The sequence below is a fragment of the Danio aesculapii genome, chromosome 2 (assembly GCF_903798145.1).
Source record: "Danio aesculapii chromosome 2, fDanAes4.1, whole genome shotgun sequence".
Lineage (NCBI taxonomy): Eukaryota > Metazoa > Chordata > Actinopteri > Cypriniformes > Danionidae > Danio > Danio aesculapii.
This window is the reverse complement of record NC_079436.1, coordinates 22728817-22751327: the sequence shown is the minus strand read 5'-3', so window position 1 is coordinate 22751327 and position 22511 is coordinate 22728817. Positions and strand designations below refer to the sequence as shown.

The 22511-nt window shown below is 35.6% G+C and overlaps 1 protein-coding gene across 1 annotated transcript in view; it reads left to right on the top strand.

Annotated features, from left to right (window-relative positions):
* The window catches only part of myo7bb (myosin VIIBb), a 47239-nt gene extending 39787 nt beyond the window's left edge, over positions 1-7452 (top strand). The window contains exons 40-48 of the mRNA XM_056475058.1: positions 68-173; positions 253-366; positions 445-532; positions 627-733; positions 2031-2216; positions 3635-3751; positions 3842-3925; positions 4007-4126; positions 6975-7452. Coding sequence (XP_056331033.1) covers positions 68-173; positions 253-366; positions 445-532; positions 627-733; positions 2031-2216; positions 3635-3751; positions 3842-3925; positions 4007-4126; positions 6975-7076 — 1024 coding nt within the window. The 3' untranslated portion in view covers positions 7077-7452. The remainder of the gene's footprint in view (positions 1-67; positions 174-252; positions 367-444; positions 533-626; positions 734-2030; positions 2217-3634; positions 3752-3841; positions 3926-4006; positions 4127-6974) is intronic.
* The last annotated feature ends 15059 nt before the right edge of the window (positions 7453-22511 follow it).

Sequence of the window (22511 nt, the reverse complement as noted above, 5' to 3'; positions counted from 1 at the left end):
CCCCAACATGAAGTGAACATAAAGGTGAAAGTTGACCTATAATTGCAATGTTTTTGCCTCTTTACAGTATTGAGGGAAGGAAGTTGCCTCCTCACCAGGTGGAAGTAGATGCCATTCAGAATAACAGCACTCAGATCTTCCATAAAGTCCATTTCCCCAATGATACATCTGAAGTAAGGAGTGACATGCTCAGCTTAACCATTGTTTCTTATTATTTTCTTCACTTAAATTAAAAGCTGTCTTTTATTTCAGATATTTGAGGTGACCACCACCACCAGGATCAAAGACTTGTGTCGCAACATTGCCAAAGACCTCCGCCTGTCCTCACCAGAGGGTTACAGCCTGTTTGTGAAAACCTCCACAAAGGTTTTAGATATAATGTTCTTTGTCATTTCTGGAGGTGGTGTTTTAGGTGCTAAACTTTATCACATCTGATATTTTCAGGTAGAGAGTATGAATTCTGAGGAATACTTTTTTGACAACCTCAGGCAACTCACAGATGTTACCAAAAAAGGAAAGAAAGTCAGGGAAGGTGAGCTGTTTAGCTTATTAAATACGGTAATAAACTTATTTATTAAGTTGGACTGTCCCTACAGTATGAATAACATCCTTCATCCTGAACACAGCTACTCCAACTATTGTCCCGTACCTGGTACTCTTCATGAGGAAGCTCTGGTTTAATGTGATCCCAGGGAAAGATATAACTGCTGACTTAATGTTCAACTTTCCTCAGGTATGTTGTCCATCTTATCAACACATACTGTATATTAAGCCAAACACTGTCAACAGTATTCCAACATCAATTTAACCTCCTGTACAGCATAGGAACTATTTATGTAACATAATAGAGTGCTGCAGTAAAGATTTTTTTTTGCCCAACATGGACGTTAGTCTTACCATAATCTTGCATAGACCCCATTCTAGCAACATTGGCAATAAAATCAACTTTAAAAACAAGCAAATCTGTTTGATTTGTTCAGGGTCATGTTTAGAGGCAAGAAAATGTTAACTTGTTGTCTTCCAATAAACCATTCATTGTCTATGTCATGAATTTCACCTACTTTTGAAAATCCAGTGTTTATTCAGGCCCTGCTAACTCAACCAATGAGTGTTTCCTATTTTGTTTGCCTTATGCATCAGTCATGCAGCCAGCAGTCAACAGTCTGACATGCCACGTAAAGCAGATATTAGCACCACCCTGATTCTGTCAAAAACATGTTTATTTGCTGGGGGGTATTATGATATGGGGATGGTTATGGACAAAGATTACACCCCTACTCTTTTAAAGATATCCTGTGATTTTGTAATGACCTGAGTCAGGACCTTGGTTTAACATGCGAAAGAGGGTGCACACTGACAGTATAGCATCCCCTTTAACTATACTGGGGCATTAGGACCCACACAGACCATAGGGTGAGAGCCCGCTGCTGGCAGCTAAGTTTTCCCATGTGGTCTCCCACCAAGTAGCAAACCATGTGCAGCTCTGCTAAGCTTCACTGGGCGACCATGTGAGGGCTGCAGAGAGCTAGCTGTCAACAATAATGAATAAGCTCTGTGACCAATAAACAAACTGTTATACAATCCACAAGTCCTGTCACTTACTGCCACTTTCAGTAATATTAAAAAGCTTTTTAGTCAAGTGTTTCAAATCTGCAAGTTTGAAAAAGCAAATATAAACTTTAAAACCAAATCAGTACGATAACTTTTTCGATTTGACCTGATGATGTTTAAAGTCCCAAAAACTTCTGGAGTCCCATCTAGCTGCTTGTTAAGAACCACCATTATTAAGACATGTAAAGGCTCCAAAAATCACAATTGCGCATAAAACTTATATATTTTACATATAAGAATAGAATGTGAACATATTTTAAGATGGTTTCAATCACAGACCCTACTTTAGGGATTTAATTGTAAGTGCTTTGACTTTGCAAATTATAAAATGAAACAAGTCCAACTAGCTTGAGTTTTAAAATGAGTTAAAAGTCATTCATGACCAAAATGTCTGCCAAATTGTTTTTTTTTTTTACCAGGAATTGCCAAAGTATCTGCGGGGATACCATAGTGTGTCTAAAGAGGACATGATCGCTCTAGGTGGACTGTTGTTTCGGACTCGGGTTGATGCAGATAAGTCTCAGTTTGTCATGATCCCCAGAATGCTGAAAGAACTGGTGCCTGCTGATCAGCAGAAGATCATGACTGCTGAGGACTGGAAAAAGGTGATCCTCAAACCCTTTATTTTCTTAATATATTTTCAAATATATGGTTCTGTATGTTTTGATTTTGATCCAAATCAAAGCTATGTACCTTCTTCGCACTGTGCATTACCTTACAAAAATAAACTATCATTAAAAACAGTTTCTACCAAAATTATATGTAGCACAATTAGCAGCCAAAATGGCGGAAAACAGTGTGAGCTTTTTTGAGAATGAGGATTATTTTGTGTTCAAACCAGACTTTCAGCAACAATAAAACCCTGTCTAGCTAGTAGTACAGTACTGAATTATTTAAAAATGATGCCAGTAGGCAGAAAGTAGCTGGTTGTGGGTGCATTTTGAATTGCATTCAATGACAGTCAAAAGTGTTTTCAGCTACTGGAGAAGCTCGAAACATTTCAGACTACGTTTACACAATCTGAATCAACAATAATGCATCCTAAAACCAGATGTAAGTGGGGCTTACATTAGGAGATTGTAGAGTGTGATTGGGTGTTTTCATCTACCTTTGAAAGAAGATCAAAACTTGTCAGACCATGTTTACACCTGCATCCACTTGGAAATGAATTAACAGCTGTTAACAGTTGTTAACCTGGAGACTTCTCGAAGAGATGTTGCTTCAAAATGCATTAGCAATAAAATACTTTTAGCAGGACTGGACTCAGTGAAAACAGTGAAAATGTAATTTTGGGTTGAGTGAAAAATTATGGTTTCTGATTTTAACCTTTTTTATAAAATTTTCCCTAAAACAAATAATGAACCCTTTAGGCATACTTAAAAACATGACTTTTCCTCAGTGTCATGTGACCACATGAAAAGGGTACTGTTTATGTCCTTACAGTTAACCTCATTATTAAAAATAAAATAACTTGCAATAGCATAGCCTAACATTGTATGTATTTATTATTACTTTACTTGCACTTTGATTTTAAGTAATTTTAAAGTAATTATATTAATTTATTGTCTATTTTATCTTTGAGTCAATGTATTATTTTCCTTGGGCAGAATAAATATTTTGATTGATATTAAAATACATTTTTCATATTCAACCACGTCATAACTACAATTTAAGGGTCATTTTCAAATTTAGCTGGTACAAATTACAGCCATTTTATTGTAGGTTGGTCCAAAGCAAGGTTATACATTGATCTAAGGTAAAAAAAAAAACAGCTTTGTTCTAAAGGGAAAAAATATATGTATTTCTCTATATTAAACAATATTTTTACTTTGTATTAATGTCATTTCTATTTTTGACCACAATAAATATTTTGATGTAGACTTAATTCAGTTTTAAAGTTTAAACCAAAGTTAAATTATACAAAAAAAATTTAAATTACAGTATTTTTAAAAAGTTGGTTGAAAGTGTAATTGTTTTTAGTGTCATATCCTCATGATTAATTGTTTGTGTCTTTGGTTCACAGCACATCATCAGTTCATACAACAAGCAGGCAGGCATGAGTGTAGACGAAGCCAAACTGCAGTTTCTGAAAACAGTCTCACCATGGCCAACCTTTGGATGTGCTTTCTTCGAAGTAAAGGTAACTAACACTAAAACACAAAAAAAAAATCAATCTTACTGCTAATAAAGGAGGCTGTTTTCACAATAATTACTTTTTTTTTACTCACAGCAAACCTCTGAGAAAAATTACCCCAGTGTTATCATGATATCAATCAGCAAACAAGGAATCAGTCTTATCAACACAAAAACAAAGGTACAAATCCAGACATAAAGTAGCCCAGCCATGTCTTAGCACTGTGAATTTTAACAAGAGTTTTGGTTGGATTGCCTGTAGGAGGTGCTCGCGGCGCATCTGTTCAGTAAGATCACATCCTGGTCCAGTGGAAGCACCTATTTTCACATGACCATCGGCAACCTGGTGCAGGGCAATACTCTGCTCTGTGAGACCTCACAGGTAAACACTGTAAAAAAAGAAGAACTATTCCTTCATGTTGTCTCAACACAAACTAATCAAGTTAACTTGATTCTTTTGCCAAATTTAAGTGGATTAAACATAAAACAATTAAGTTGTCACCCAAAAAACTGAAGAATTGTGTTGATTCAGATCATTTTAAATAAGTAGTTTGAACGAGCAGCAAAGTTTTTTTAAAAAAAAACATAGTACAAACACACACACACACACACACACACACACACACACACACACACACACACACACACACACACACACACACACACACACACACACACACACACACACACACACACACACTTGCACAGCTATCTTTCTGGGGACTTCCCTTATATCTAATGATGTATATTTGTACAAACTGTATATTCTCTCCCCCACCCCTGAATACAACCCATTTATGAGTTAGTTTCCTCATGGGGACCAAAAAAGACACCACAATGTCAAAATTGACTGGTATTTCTATATTTGATGGGAAAATCTAATTTTATTTTATTTTTATTTATTTTATTTTTTAGAAAAAGTGGGACAAAGACAGTGTCCTCATAATCCACCTTCTTTTTATAATACCTAAGTTATACCTATGCCATTATACAAGACAAATCACACACGAAAAAACACATACACACATATTTACATTTTGTTTTATACTTCACATGAAGTTAATAAATCAACTAATAAGTTAACTTTGCTTACAAAAATTGAGGAAACTGATTGCCTTAATTTCTAAGTAGTGTATTATTTTGTTAGCATAGCTTCAAACAGTTTGTTAGCATAGCTTTAAACAGTTTGTTAGCATAGCTTTAAACAGTTTGTATTTACAACTTCTTAATAAAGTAAAGTTCAGTACCGTTGACTCAAAATAACTAGTTGGGTTAACTTCTTATTAGTGTTAGTGTTCACATTACAGGAAAAATATTAGGAAACCGATTGCCTTAAAATTATCAAGATGAATGAAACCATTTAAGGAAAGACAAAAACAAATGTCTTGGTCACTCCCAGGGCTGTTTATACGAAGTTGATATTTAGCCGCACCATGTTTCTTAATATCAAATTTTTTCGAGGTGGGTCGTTAGCCCATCCCTCAACCCCCAACCTTGTGGACCAGGACATACACACACATACACTACAGACAGATTAGCTTACCCAGTTCACCTATAACTCCACACAGAAATGCCAGCTGATCCAGCCGGGGCTCGAACCAGCGCTGTGAGGCACCAGCGCTACTTACTGCGCCACCTGTTTCCTCAATTCCCTCAACACCATTCTCCATTCATATTGTAAAGTGAACAAAATTATTCATAATGAGTTAACTGCACTTAATTTTATAAGTGAGAACAGCTATTGCATTTTACAGTGCAGAGACTGACAGCTGGCTTTTAGAAGTAAAAATAATTCTTTATTATATGAAAACCAATATGTTTTTATAAAAGAATAAACCTTTTTAAACAGCTGCTGTGAGCTTTAAGGTTGTTCATTGATTGCATTTGTTTTTGTTGAGCAATAAGTTTATTCAACTTCTTTTTAAATCAATCATGTTCAGTATCTGTATTCATATATAAAAACTCAATTACCCATGATGCTGTATAGATAATTCCATCAGTGAGAAAGTCGCAGTGAGCAAAGTGCACAGAGATATTTATGTCTACAAAAAAGACCTAAATATATACAGCGGGTCAAATAATTATTCAGTTTTTTCTCAGAAATATATATTTCTAAAGCTGCTGTTGACTGTTGACCCACCAGATCTGTAACAATTTCATGTCAGCAGCTCCTTAATATATTTACCAGGAAAAATCATCACGTTCTAAATAAGCGGGTACTTATTTTACCCACACTGTAATAAACCTTTGTAATAACTAGTTGCTACAGATACAATCAACAACGCTAATTGGTTGTTATATTTGTCTATTTGTCTATATACTATTTTTGGTTTGTTTCGTAAGCAGTAGTTCATAGGATTATTGATATTTCCCTAATTAAAGCCATCAGTTCCTTTGCCATTTTGTCCATTTTGTCCATTTGCTTTACTTTGATTCAAATAGCTTGTCATTTCTGATTGTCCTCATGGCTGATCAGTTTGGTTCATGGCTTATAAGTAAGCCCACACGGAATCTGCGCGCGCAGAATTTCACAGATTTTCCGCAGATTTTTAGCCTATCATTAATTCTGTTTATTTACTTGAGTAAATGTGTGTAAATCTTTATTTATTACGTTTTTAATTTAATTTCAGTAATATTATTGACTAATATGAAAATGTTCATCTGATTTATGTACAATGCAGTTTGTACAGTAATAGTTTTTGTCCTTTAGTAGAGATATTATATGAGAGACTTGCTTTGTTTGCCAAATACAGTGGATCTAATTGGATTTGCAATTTAAACATTACATTTTAAAAGGTATTATTTTTCATTTCACATATTAAGGTTTTAGTTATGATACTCCCAAAATAATTCCACAGATATTCGCAGATTTTTACCAAATTCTCCACAGAAATAGCAAAAAACATCTGCAAATTTCGTCTCGCCCTACTTATAAGAGCTTTAACAACATATCTTTTAAATCTCTGTGAGGAAAGCAGATAGAAGAAATATTTCTGCAATCAATGTTGCTGAAAAAGCAATGAAGCCCTTTTAAAAACACTTAATATTTCATGTACTTTTATAATGTACAAACTGTATTTTTTAATCCCTAAACATAACCCTCACAGAAATCATTCTGCATTTGACGTTTTATTTATAAGCTGTTATGGGATAAAAAAAAGCTTACAAATATTTCTATGGTGTGAAACATACTTATGATAATCTCCTCTGTGACTGTTTGTTTCTTGCAGGGTTATAAAATAAGTGACCTCCTGTCATCCTACAAGAATCTGTATGTATCTGTGTCTGGATCATACGCCAGTGGTGCGGCCAGAAATCAGCGATTTGCCTGAATCATCGCCAAGTACAATTTTAATACATGATTATAGCACTTTTATTTTAAATTATTCCCCATAATAATTGTGGAACATAAGATACAATAGGAATAACTGCAGGAAATTAGTTTTCACTTTTTAATATGTAACAATTACAAGTATATACACCCGTCAGTGAATCAGCTGTTGCTTGCTGCTGCTTCTTTATGCATATATATTTTAAATAATTTTTTTTTAGGCTTGACTATTTATTATTGTTTCAATAGTCCACCTTTTCATTGACTTTGCATGGCAACGTTACACCAGGTGGCAGTGTTGTTGCAGTTTAATTCTAATCTGTCTAATATTGCTTTGAACAACCATATTAAAAAATGTAAAATGCAAACATCTAAAAGGCTTCTAGTTTATGTTTATGAATGAGTGATGACTGTTCGTCATTGTAATAATCAATATAATAATATTCCACATTTAATGGGAATGTAATGAGGGAGAAATATACTTCCGTACCACTGATAGTTTGGTTACACACACACACACACACACACACACACACACACACACACACACACACACACACACACACACACACACACACACACACACACACACACACACACACACACATAATCAATCAATCAAAACGATTATAATTTGCAATACACTACATGTACAACTAAAATTGGTTAACAGACCAGACAATGGGAGGTCTCCATTGCTGCATTTATTTGATAAAACAGCAATAATGTGAAATATTATCTCAATTTTAATAACTGTTTTCTATTTAAATGTATTTAAGAATATAATTTATTCCTGTAATACATTTCTGAATTTATTTTAGCATCATTTTAGTCAATATATACTTTTTTTTTTATCAGAAACATTTCTTATGACATACGTTTGATCATTTTTATGTATCCTTAAAAAACTTAATTTCACCGCTCTGTTAAATTAGTAAAAGTTTTTATTAGTTCCACTTCTTTAAAACCTCCTTGTTTCTTCTGTTGAGTACAAACGATATTTCGAAGAATGTTAAAGAAACTTGTAACCTGCTGCGCATCAATGACTTGGCTCTTCAGTGTTTGGACTTTAAGCAGTGAAATTTAAACAGTGGTGGAAAGAGTTCTGAAAAAAAATACTCAAGTAAAAGTACCATTACTTGCCTAAAAATGTAGTGCAAATAGAGTAAAAAGTATCTGTTGTAAATATTACTCAAAGTATTAGTAAAAAGTAGCCCTTTTAAAAGGTATTGAGTATTATGCTGTTAAAAACTGATGCGTTTACATGTAATTTGTCAGTGTGTAAACGTAACATTCTGTAGTGCATTTAGTTATTGCCCAACAGGCACACAACATCATAAGACGTTTTTATTAGGTTAGATTTAGGTTGTGACGTCCAAAATTCAACGTCTAGCCAGCATCTAGAACAACGTTATTTTGATGTCTAATAATGACGTCAAATGACGTTGATGTTTGGTCGATTTTAGGTTGTTAGAAAGTAGCGAAAATCCATCGTCGACCCAACATCTAAAACCAACATCATATTGAAGTCAAATACTGACATTTTTTCATCAGGTATGGCAACCAAAATCCAACGTCTGATAAATGTCAATAGTGGTAACGTCCACACAACATCAAGCTGTTACATCATTAGACATTGATATTTGGTTAGTTTTAAGTTGGACGTTGGACATTGACGTTGGCCTGTCGTTGAGTTCTGATGTCAACTCGATTTTCATTTCCAAAAAAATGCAACGTCCCCATGACGTTGGGGTACAACGTCAATCTGTCGTCATGTTGACGACTTGTGCCTGCTGGGAGGTTACGGTCATTTCGGTCATCATACAGTAAACATCTTTCATCTTGTCCTCAGTGACATGCATCTAAACAGTCTCTGGGTCAATGCGTGTAAAGACTTTGGACATCTTCTTAGACACTTTAAATGCTTCCAAAGAGTTTGCTGCAATTATAAATCACCCGTGTCTTGAGGTAGTTCATTATGATGCTATTTACCTTCTGTGTACGATTTGATTGAACTCGTAGGACTGATTTTTCTAATCCCCATAGACAAGAAAAAATAAAGTAGTGACTGCAGGTTGAAGGAAAGTAGTGGAGTAAAAGTACAGATACAGCTCTAAAATGTACTCAAGGGTAAGTAAAAGTACACATCTTTAAAACTACTTAGTAAATTGCAATTCCTGAGAAAAAGTACTCAATTACAGTAATTTGAGTATTTGTAATTAGTTACTTTACATCACTGAATTTAACAACAGTGAACTGAACTAAACTGAACTTCAACTCTGAAAACTGAACCGACACAGTTTCAATTTACAAGAACTTTGTTAAGCTGCATTGACACTATCTACATTGTAAAAGCGCTGTAGAAATAAACATGAATTAAATTGAATTGTAACCACTGACTTCCATAGTATAGTTTTTCTACTACACTGTCAGAAATAAAGGTATGCAAGTTGTCACTGGGGTGGAACATTTTTAAAAGGTACACATTTGTACTTAAAGGGTCCATATTGGTACCATCATTATAAAATAACTTGCCTAATTACCCTAACCTGCCTAGTTAACCTAATTAACCTAGTTAAGCCTTTAAATGTCACTTTAAGCTGTATAGAAGTGTCTTGAATAATATCTAGTCAAATATTATTTACTGTCATCATGGCAAAGATAAAATAAATCAGTTATTAGAAATGAGTTATTAAAACTATTATGTTTAGAAACGTGTTGAAAAATCTTCTCTCCGTTAAACAGAAATTGGGGAAAAAATAAACAGGGGGCTAATAGTTCTGACTTCAACTGTATACTGTATATACACACACAGAACAAGAACAAACATTGGCTCATACTGTCGACATACAAAAGACAATATAAAAGAAAACAAAAAAAGAAAAGAGACTAAACACACATCTCATAGTCACAAAACATGCAATCAAAACTAGAGAGGGTGTATAACTTAAACCTCAGAGGGGTCTTGGGATGTAGGTTTGTCAAACACATCAAGAAATTGACCCCAAGTAGCTAAAAAAAAAACAATTATGGAGGTAGTCCTTAAAAATCTCTATTTGTTTCAAATAGAGTTTCTCTAATTGAATAACAGATCTCATGTAAGAAATCCAGTTCTGGAATGAGGGGCGTAAAGGTGATTTCCAATTATTAAGCATTAGTCTTTTATCCAAGACCATGCCTTGCGTTAAAAACTTAAAAACTTGCATTGTTTGAGGGAGAGAAGATGTGTTTTGTGAGAAGCCAAAGATGGCAGGTTTGGCATTTGGTAGAAAAGGTCTGCTACTTTGGAGTACCAGTCAAATATGTGTGTCCAGAATCTGTTCAATAAGTGATGTTTTATAAACAAATTTCAGGAGGAACACAATCAGTCTTCGACGAGGCTAATTCATCACACACACAATCATTCTATTATCCAATCAGCTCAAAAGCAAACCCCTATAAATAGTCAAACACATCATACCTCTGTTTTCTTTTGACTTCAGCATCCCTCCACCACCCAAACTCCACACTATTAAACCAGATACCTATTTAAATCTGAGGGGGGAGCATTCTGGAGCTGGGCTGGACACTGCGTCTCTCTTTATCCTAATAAGGGGAATAACACGAGTTAGGGTGTCTTCCCGAGCTCAGAGCCCTCTCCTCGGACAGCACACCAAATACGCATATTCTATTCAGTCAATTATTTGTGAGTGTGAACTCATGAACTTGTGAAGGGACAGAACCAAAAGGCGAGAGCAACCGTGCCCTCTGCTGTCTTGCATCTACCGCACATTGGTGAGACAGAAGGAAAGATGTTATGGAGCTTGGATTTAGTGTCGTGTAGACGATGTATGACCTTGAATTGAATCAGTTGGTGTGTGCAGTTGACAGAACATGACTGTATTGAAGCCAAACAATTGTCCCATGTATCTGCAAAGAGTTTGATCCCCAAATCTTTTCCCCAGGCAACTTTAAATCTCCTAGGCCACTTTTACACTGTCAGGTCTTAATGCCCAATTCTGATTTGTTGCCTATATCTGATTTTGTCAGTTTTGAACGTTCTTTTAATTGTGACCCATATCTGATTCATGTGTTCATGTGATTAATCTGATTTATGACAATGTACATGCGTAAAGGTGGGTTCTAGCATCTGCGCCACACTAGCCACAATGGAAGAAATTGTCTTGAAATATGCAAAGTTCGCCCAACTTTAAAATGATTTTGAGGCGGAGGAGGAGGGAACGGGCCGTCATCACACCTTGCGCCTATGGTTTAGATATGGTGTCCTCCACCATTTAAAGGAATTTGTGGGTATGAGAGAGATCTCAGGTCTGGTGGGAGCAAATTGTGGTGGGCCTTAATGAGTAGTAGTGGGTTCGAAATTTTAGGACGAGCATACACACACTCTTCCTTCTACGTCGTTAAACTGTGCAGAAGTACCACATTGTCGCAAGTATAACTAGAGAAGTAAAGTTCGTATACAAACTTTATGGTGGCTTGGAATGCCTCGGCTGAAAGTTTGAAGTATAGCTTTGAAGTTTAAGAGGTTTTAAGTAGTTTAAGAGGTTTGAAACAGTTATAACTACATATAGGTTAGCATGTTTTTAGTATGGATTGCCATATTTCTTGCTAGGCAGTTGATATGGTGTTCTGAGTGGTTGCTAGGTGCTTGCCAAGGCGTTGCTACTCAGTTGTTTGGTTGTTCTATGTGGTTGCTAAGGTGTTGCTAGGCAGTTGCTTGATGTTGCTAGGCGGTTACTAGGGGGTTTAGAGTGGATGATGGGTGGTTGCTAAGGTGTTCTTAGTGGTTGCTTGGCAGTTGCGAAGGCATTGCTAGATGGTTGCTAAGGTGTTGCTATGCAGTTGCTAAGATGTTGCTAGGTGGTTGCTAGGGTGTTCTGAGTGGTTGCTAGGTGGTTGCTAATTTTGTATGTTTCTAGTATGAATAGTATGTTAGTAAGTTTGTTAGTATGTTTCTAGTATGGATAAGTATATTGTTAGCATAAATTGGTATGTTGTTAGTGTGTTCAATGTAAAGTCATTGGCAGTTTTTTACAATGGAAGTCTATGAGACAGTTGCTAGGGTGCTGTAAGTGGTTGTTAGGGTGAGGCTAGTAAGTTAAAAGTTCATCAGTGATTGGCAGATTGGTAGTCTAAGTGAAATAAGCTTAACATTGAGATGAGATTTTATTGAGAGGTGTGCGCCAGCAATGCTCACGGCCACGGTGACTTTTCAGAATTTTCCAGGACAGTTTTTGGAAAACCCTTAGTCGGATCAGTTATAAGATAAGATATAGCAACTTATTTCAGACCAGTTTGGAGGTTTGGTGTAAGTTTGGTGGTTGTAGTTTGAACAGTCTAGGAGGAGGTGCGTTCTTAAAATAGTCTAAGAAGAAGAAGAAGATAGAAGAATAATAAGTTTATGTAGTATAACAGTATGTTGGCTTACTCAAGCCACCATAATGATGCACAAAACGGAATGCCTCAATAAATCTGATCTGCCTGTTTACATGATAGTCGCATTGTCACATGTCCCATTTAAGTCTGATTTATTTCCACATATGAAGGAGGCCTGAAACTGATCTCTGAATATCTGAAAGCATGCGTTTTTTTCGTGCTTACACGATCATAGAACAGATCCGATCTCTGTGACATATTAGCAAAAAAATCTGAATTGGGTCACATTTAACTGGCAGTGTAAACAGGGCCATAGAGGATACTGTAAAACAACTTTCAAATAAACACAAATTTAGAAATAAGATGTCTAGAATCAGGTGGGTGCATAAAGATATCATAAAACACATGTTCTGAACTGTTTTGGTTTTCAAAATAACAAATAATGTCCTTAAGGTGCAAATGACCACTCATATTAACCTTGGAAAAGCAATATTAGCTTAAATCATTCCAAAACAATGATGATAACAATGATGCATGAAAAAAAAAAAACAAGTGACAAATGTCTTCACACTCATTTTTACAATATTTAAACAAGTGTGTATACATTAAAGTGCACCTCCTTTATTTTGTTAGTACATAAGTAATACAAAACTTATATGGTAATAACCATGTTTTCCTCCATTGGATGTTACCAATTATAACAATACGGCTAGGAGTGTGTATTAATGTGACAGTTCAGTGATGTAATGTGATGCCAGGCCATGTAGAGCTTAAAAAAACCTAGAATCTTTCCATTGCACAATAGTTTCTTTATAATGGAAAAAGACTCTTTACACTCTCTTAAAAATGCTTGTTTCAACAACTGTTCACTGAATGGTCCTTTTGAGGAATCACTACAGAAAGCCATTTAATTAATAGTGTATGGTTAATTACTTCTTAAAGCATTTTATTTCCAACTGCATAAACTTCTGAATCCCCAGAAACATGTGCTGGCTTCTGGGATTTTTTTCTTGCTGCTTAATTCTTCCACTAAACCAAAAATATCTCTCTCAAGCCCTGGCCTCTTGACCAGCAATTCAGCCTTTCCATAAAACTGAAAGAAAGCCTTGTGCTAAAACTGGAAAATCCAGCACGAAAACTCCACAGCAATCATTATAATAGAGTGTAGAGCACGGCTTTTGGCCCTGACGCACACTTCACCATGTGCTCACTATTACCAAATAATAACACAGCAGCCTGGAGAAGTCAAAAACACAACACTGCTTTGTGGGAGAGGGAAAAAAAACCAAAATGTTTTGTTCATGTCATGCCTAAAACTGAAATGTATCCATTCTTTTGCCCTCAGCCTCATGTTTTTGATATTATAATGTCATTGAGTATCATTGAACCAGACTGAAAAGCTGAAACCTGCACTTCGAAGCTCCTTTACTCTTTAAACCTTGATAAAATAAATCTGTTTGTGGTACTGTAAAACATTGCTTCACATTTTACAGTATTACTGGCAATCTTGGTTGCCAGAAATACTGTAAAATTCACAAGTGCACTGTAAAAATATTATTAATTTACAGTGTGCCTGTAAGTTTAACAGTTATATTGATGATTTTTCAGTATTACTGGTAATTTTTACAGTTTAAACAGATAAATTTACAAGCATACTGTAAATTAACAATTACAACTGTGCTGTAGTTATACAAACCAAAATTGCCAGCAATACTGTAAATTTTACAGCAATTTTTTACAGTGTGCTCAATTATGAACATTACTTCATCCGTACACTCACCGGCCACTTTATTAGGTACACCTTATTAGTGCCGAAGTTGACCGTCTTTTGCCTTCAGGACTGCCTTGATCCTTTGTGGCATTGATTCAGCAAGGTACTGGAAATATTCCGCAGAGATTTTGGTCCATATTGACATGACAGCATCACGCAGTTGCTGCAGATTTGTCGGCTGCACATCCATGATGCGAATCTCTCGTTCCACCACATCCCAAAGGTGCTCTATTGGATTGAGATCTGGTGACCGTGGAGGCCATTTGAGGACAGTGAACCTGGACATGTTCAGCAACAATACTCAGGTAGGCTATGGCATTGACATAATGCTCAATTGGTACTAATGAGCCCAAAGTGTGCCAAGAAAGTATCCCTCACACCATTACACCACCACCAGCCTTAACCGTTGATACAAGGCAGGATGGAACCATGCTTTCATGTTGTTCTGAACCTAACATCCGAATATTACAGCAGAAATCCAGACTCATCAGACCAGGCAACATTTTTCCAATCTTCTATTGTCCAATTTTGTGAGCCTGTGCAAATTGTAGCCTTAGCTTTCTGTTCTTAGCAGACAGGAGTGGCACCCGGTGTGGTCTTCTGCTGCTGTAGCCCATCTATCTCAAAGTTGGATGTGTTGTACATTCAGAGATGCTCTTCTGCATACCTCGAGTGGTTATTTGAGTTACTGTTGCGTTTCTATAAGCTTGAACCAGTCTGGCCATTCTCCTCTGACCTCTGGCATCAACAAGGCATTTGCGCCCACAGAACTGCTGCTCACTGGATATTTTCTCTTTTTCAGACCATTCTCTGTAAACTCTAGGGATGACTGTGCGTGAAAATCCTAGTAGATCAGCAGTTTCTGAAATACTCAGATCAGCCCGTGTAGTACCAACAACCATGCTACGTTCAAAGTCACTTAAATCGCCTTTCTTCCGCATTCTAATGCTCGGTTTGAACTGCAGCAGATCCTCTTGACCATGTCTCCATGCCTAAATGTATTGAGTTGCTGCCATATGATTGGTCTGATTAGAAATTGTTGGACAGGTGTACCTAATAAAGTGGCCAGTAAGTAAACTTATTGCATGGATTCTTTTATCTTCAACATTAATATAGGCTCTTTACATGCTCTCTATGTATATAAAATGATTTTTGTACATTTTATTGTATGGAAACAGCAAAATGAGATGTTATGCATGTACAGTATATATTATCTTATATATTATCTAATATTAATAATACAAAAAAAAACATTTCGACTTAAATATGAAAGAAATGTCATCATGTTTATCGGATAAAACCAAAATGACATTTTACTTAAGCACTTTTGTAAAATAAATAAATAATTAAAAACTAACATGTAATTTATTCATGTTAAGACAAAATAAACAATATAATCAAACAATAATAATGTAATAATGATAATTAATGATAACAGTAATCAGCTATTGTATGTGATGTATATGTATTTTATTGATATTATATTTACAATAAAGTTCCATCAGTTAATAATAGTTGTGTTTACTAATATGAATGAAGAATGTACATTACATTTATTATTCATTCATTTTCTTCTCGGCTTAGTCCCTTTATTAATCTGGGGTCGCCATAGCGGAATGAACCGCCAACTTATCCAGCAAAGGTTTTACGCAGCGGATGTCCTTCCAGCTGCAACCCAGTACTGGGAAACATCCATACACACCCATACACCAATTTAGCTTAGTCAATTCACCTATAGCACATGTCTTTGGACTTGTGCTGGTTCGAACCAGCAACCTTCTTGCTGTTAGTCGATTGTACTGCCCACTACACCACTGTGCAGCCCTTAAATTTTTTATAGTATTTTTCAAACTTTGCTAACATTAATGAATATAATAGATCGATGTTCATATTTGTTAAGTCTCGATGCATGTAAACAAACACAACTTTAAATTTTAATAATGCATTAGTAAATGTTTGTCAGTAAATTATACTAATATTAAATTATTATGAAGTTTATTAGTATTAGTAAATGAATAAATGCTGTACCAGTATTGTTCATTCTTTAATTTATGTTAGTAAATAAATTATTTAGCATTAACTAATCAGAATCAGAATCAGAAAGAGCTTTATTGCCAGGTATGTTCACACATACGAGGAATTTGTTTTTGTGACAGAGCTTCTACAGTGCAACAGGATAACAGAGACAGGACAAAAAACAGATTATATATATATTTTAAAAAATAGAAGTAAGTAGTGAGTGCAAATATACAGATTGACAAGTGTATGTACATGTTTATTACTATATACAACGTTATATGTGCAGCTGTTATGTGCAAATTGGCATGTAAAGTGTGTTGTTAAATAAGTGTATGTTGTAAAGTGTGATGTTTCCCTCCATATAGTTCATCATAGTTTAAAAGCCTCTGCATTAATTATGTAAACCTTTCTAATGTGCATTACTTTATTACTCAGTATCATTAAAAGTGAGTGGACTCAGTCTGATTTGTTGTGGGACAGGCAGTTTTTTTTCCAGTGTATTCTTATGTGTGATACTACTCACGCCAGAATTAATTGATCAGCAGTGCTTTAATGCATTCCTCCTAAACAAAGGACCCGGCAAAGGCAATGGTGGCCAAGTGCTGAGACTTGAAAACAGCAGCTCTGAAAAATGCAGCCATGACCGTGACTAGCATTTAAAATGTTGTCATTCGTACAACCATGAAAAAACAAACATCACAGTAAAGCCTCGGTGTGGCTTCTTGTAGTTTTACTGCTCTCGGTCTCTCATAAGGTTTGTGGTGTAGAACAAATATGAAGGGAAGGCTGCTTTAAATCATTCCCCTTGCAGCGTGTTTCTGATCCATCAGTCAGAGAGAGTCCAAACTGAAGGTTATTCCATCCAGTCATCAATCAATGCTGAAACGCATGCGGCTGAAGTAATCAATCTACTCTCTGAGCACACAACACGTCCCAACAACATGTGTCAGACACTGAACAGGACAGCCTCTTATTTAATAAAGCTGAGCAAATTCATCAAAATAAAAGCCTTAGTTCATTCCATAATGAAAATTGTGTCATTCACTCAGCCTTGTGTCTTTGCCTCATCTTCAGAAGATAATTTTAACAATTTTGTCACTCCACTGAAAGTCTATTCACCCTAAACTCTTACACTTCAAAAAAAAGTGGAAAAAGTGTAAGTCTAAAATAAATCCACCTGAATTGAGCAGTTTGAAGAGAAACAATATTTTTCTTTTGATTAACAGAAGTTTTATGCTTATATAAACATAAAAAGCTCAATCATACCAGCTTGACATGCAAGAATGAACCTCACTGCTTTTTGCTCTTCAAGTTTCCATGACAAAATTTGAATACTACACTACCTGACAAAAGTCTTGTCGCCTATCCAAGTTTTAGGAACAGTAAATAATAACTTGACTTCTAGTTGATCATTTGGCATCAGAAGTGGCTTATACAGTATGGAAGGCAAAGACCTCTTGATTACACTTACTTTACCAAAATAAAATATGATCATGCCTTGATTTTTAATTATTTAATTAGGACAGTAAGGTCTGACTTTGCTTCGACAAAAGTCTTGTTACTTAACAGAAATAATGTACAGTATGGAATATAAAGTCATGCTGCAGTGAAAAAAGAATGAATAATATTTATGACTCCCATAAGCTTGGAGGACTGCATCCATACATCTCTGCAATGACTCAGATAACTTATTAATAAAGTAATCTGGGATGGCAAAGAAAGCGTTCTTGCAGGACTCCCAGAGTTCATCAAGATTTTTGGGATTCATCTTCAATGCCTCCTCCATCTTTCCCCAGACATGCTCAATAACGTTCATATCTGGTGACTGGGCTGGCCAATCCTAGAGCACAACGAGCACTATTCTGCTGAAGAATTTGCCCTCTCCTGTGGTTTAAATTATTCACAGTGTATGTGTGTTAATGAGAGTGTATGTTTCTCAGTGATGGGTTGCAGCTGGAAGGGCATCCGCTGAATAAAACATATGCTGGATAAGTTGGAGGTTCAATCCGCTTTGGCAACCCCTGATTAATAAAGGGACTAAGCTGAAAACAAAATGAATGAATAAAAATATTTCTTTTACTGTACATATACTTTTTGTAAAGTTTCTTTGTTGGTATTTAACACAATAATGACTTTGGATCTAATGAAGTTTGGGGGGGAAAGTCATTTCTCAGCCAAATGTCATATGCAATATCTTTCATGATTAATTCAATTAATTACTAACATTTTGTGTAATAAATTAGATTAAAAACCATTTAATTGCTTGTTTTTGTTCCAAAGATGAACAAACTCCCTCTAAATTCAGAACAACATGAAGGTGAGTAAAGGACGAAAGGATTTTTAAACACTTTAATAGGGTTCTCAATATTATTTCTTTCAGCTGACCCAAAATCTACCTAACATCTAAACTTTTTCAACTACATCAGTGTTCCCAACCACTATAATTCAGATTTGTAAAGCAGATTTCATGCGCACTCACTCAAACAAATATAAAATCACATTTGCTGGCGTTCCACATTTCAGGCTTTAGGAATGTGACCTTGAATTGCTCCATGGCCCTCCATTTTGTTCCTTGAGGAGAAAAAAAAAAAAAACAAGGTTAAAAAATGTCAAGTGCTTCTCAAAAGTCGAAGGAATGTTGGCAGCATTTTTGTCTGTGAGGAGGAAAAGGCCTCCACTGCACATATAAACAAGATGGATTGCAGTGTATCGCATGTTTCCTGGTTCCCATACAGACTCTAACAACCATAAAAACGCTAAACCTTTTCATTCCAAACAAGAGGATTTGCTCTGCTTACATAAGCTCACCTGGAGCCAAGTTTGTTCTTGTGCTGGTATGAAGGTCCAGTGCCACAGTGTCGTCATTGCATTTGACTGTTAAAATGTGATTTGGTGGAAGACAGTTTATTGCAAATATTGGAAGCATATGTGAATAATGTCAATGAAGACGAGGGCCATGAACTCTTCCACATGATGGAGTGCTGTTGCTGCTGTTGCTGCTTTTTCTGTTATCAGGATGAATGGCAATGCTGTTAGGATTTATAAACTGTGCTTAAAATGTTCCGATACTGAGTCTGAGACATGAATATCCATCACTGTATGTAATATTTCTAATGTTATGTATATATATATATATAGTTGAAGTCAGAATTATTAGTCCCCCTTTTAATTTTTTTTTCTTTTTTTTTAATATTTGCCAAATGATTAACAGAGCAAGGAAATTTTCACAGTATGTGTGATAATATTTTGTCTTCAGGAGAAAGTCTTATTTGTTTTAGTTCGGCTAGAATAAAAGCAGTTTTTAAAAAAAATCTAATTTAAGGTCAAAATTATTAGCCTTTTAAGCTAATTTTTTATTTAATAGTCTACAGCAGCGGTTCCCAACAGGGAGGTCGCGGCCCACAAGGGGGCTTAAGTGAGTTTTGTGGGGGATCGCGTCATATTTAAAAAAAAAAATCTTAGCAGTGGACAATTAGAATGATCATGTTGCGTTAGTTCATTTTATCCCTTAGCTCAGTGGTCCTCAACCACCGGTCCGTGGATCAATTGTTACCAACCTGCGCAAGAAATCATTCATTATTTGCGTTTTATTTATTATCTGAGTCTGACCGATCTTTTATTTTGAAAAGTCTTTTATTTTGAAAAATTAGCTCGCCTACGTCTCGGTCACTTGAACACCAAAATTTAACCCACAAGTAGCGAAATGAGTAGAAACAGACGTCTTTAGAAAGTTTCGTTGCTAAGGGAAAAAGGCGAAGTGAAGGACCAGCGAACTGCCACGGAATAGATTCGCAACCCACTTGTCAACAAGCGATTTGCGCGCACAAGCGATGAACCCCGGGCCGCGACGCGAGCGCACCGCGAGTCACGTGACAAGAATTGACAGATCATCTTCAACATGTATGGAATATTCACGTTTTGGTAAGACTAATTTTCAATTTTCTCAGACAAACACGGAACACCCAAACACTGCAATGCTCTGACTTTCTCCATACATAAAACGTGTATCAGGGCGACAGCAATGTTTTGTCAGTTTGTGATCCTCTGAGAAAACGGGTTGATGGTCGCAAATGAAACCTATGAAACACCCAAATGGTTTTTTCCCTTATACATCATTGTGAATACTGATATTTTTGTTATTGAATTTTAAATAGGGCCAATTTAAAGACCAATGGTTTACATTTTTCAGTTACAAATGGCCTACTGATGTTTTGCTATTATATTTTACATTAGGCTATTATTCATTCATTCATTATCTTTTCGGCTTAGTCCCTTTATTAATCTGGGGTCACCACAGCGGAATGATCCACTAACTTATCCAGCACATGTTTTACGCAGCGAATGCCCTTCTAGCTGCAACCCATCTCTGGGAAACATTAGGCTATTATTTGTGCATAAACATATCTAGATATAGTAATAAACATACCATTTGTTTGAAAACAAATTTTTTTTGTCATCATTACTGCAAACCTATATGAGCGATTATATCATTAAATGTGGAGGGGGGCCTTACAATATTTTCTGAGGAAAAAGGAGGTCTCAGGCAAAAAAAGCTTGGGAACCACTGGTCTACAAAACAAACCATCATTATACAGTAACTTGCCTAATTACCCTAACCTGCCTAGTTAACCTAATTAACCTAGTTAAGCCTTTAAAATGTCACTTTGAGCTGTATAGAAGTGTCTTGAAAAATATCTAGTAAAATATTATTTACTGTCATCATGGCAAAGATAAAATAAATCAGTTATTAGAAATGAGTTATTAAAATTATTATGTTTAAAAATGTGTTGAAAAACTCTTCTCTCCATTAAACAGAAATTGGGGAAAAATAAACAGGGGGGCTAATAATTCTGACTTCAACTGTGTGTATGTGTATATACATGTATACATATATATACACACACACACACACACACACACACACACACAACAGTTGTCTGGTTCTTGAATCTGATTGGCTGATAGCCATGATATATTAAAGTAATATCAGCACTTGTACAGCCTCTTCACCCTTGTGTATTACTCCACCCACACGTGTGGCAGCAAGCAGAGGACTACAGTTTGACAAATATTGCGGCTGTTGGGCAACATAATGTACTTTTGGATTCTTTTTTAGGCAAGAATGTAGTTGTTTAGATTGTACCTATGCAGTTTATTTATAAGGATAGTGCCTATTTTAAATATTCGTAGTTTTGGAGATTTAGCACATTGGCGGCCATCAGCCTGTCATACTGAGCAGAGCAAAGACGATTGACGTTCTGTCACAAGATAGTGACAGAGACCGTATAATAAGTCCTTAAGGGGAGAAAAACTCAGCGTAATTTAAAACTACAGCTGATCAAATCATTATAAAAAGGAAAGTGACATTCTTAGTCGATCTCTCTCTATTGTATGCTGTAGTGCTGTATTTATAGCATAGTAATCTGGTCGTGTTTGTTGTGCTTTGTCTTTTTCAGGGTTAATTATGGTGATCTCCTGTTTGCAACAGAGAAATACTGGGAAATTTCTGTAGACTGATGGCATTTCATGCCGTTTAGCCTTATAATCTTAAAATGTCAGCAAAATTACCTGTTTTGTCATCACTTTAGACATTATGCAGGAGAATCATTCAAATACTAGCTCTAAAGTGACGTTGGTGAAGTAGCAACGGTTTCTGCTGTTCTAACGTCAGCTGCAGATGTGAATGAATGGCGAAAAAGTAGTTCCTCTTAAAAAAGAGTTTTTGAGATTCTCCGTGTTTGGTTTTCTTTTTTTATATACATGATCATTGAAAAAATGCAATATACATACAATTGAAGTCAGAATCATTTGCCCCCCTTTGAATTTATTTATTTATTTTTTATATTTCCCAAATGACGTTTAACAGAGCAAGGAAAGTTTCACAGTATGTCTGATAATATTTTTTTTCTTCTGGAGAAAGTCTAATTTGTTTTATTTCGGCTAGTTTTAAATTTAAGCTATTTTTTTTTGATAGTCTACAGAACAAACCATCACTATACAATAACTTGCCTAATTACCCTAACCTGCCTAGTTAACCTAATTAACCAAGTTAAGCCTTTAAATGTAACTTTAAGCTGTATAGAAGTGTTTTGAAAATATCTAGTAAAATATTATTTACTGTCATCATGGCAAAGATAAAATAAATCAGTTATTAGAAATGAGTTATTAAAACTATTATGTTTAGAAATGTGTTGAAAAAATCTTCTCTCCATTAAACAGAAATTGGGGGAAAAATAAACAGGGCTAATAATTCTGACTTCAACTGTATAT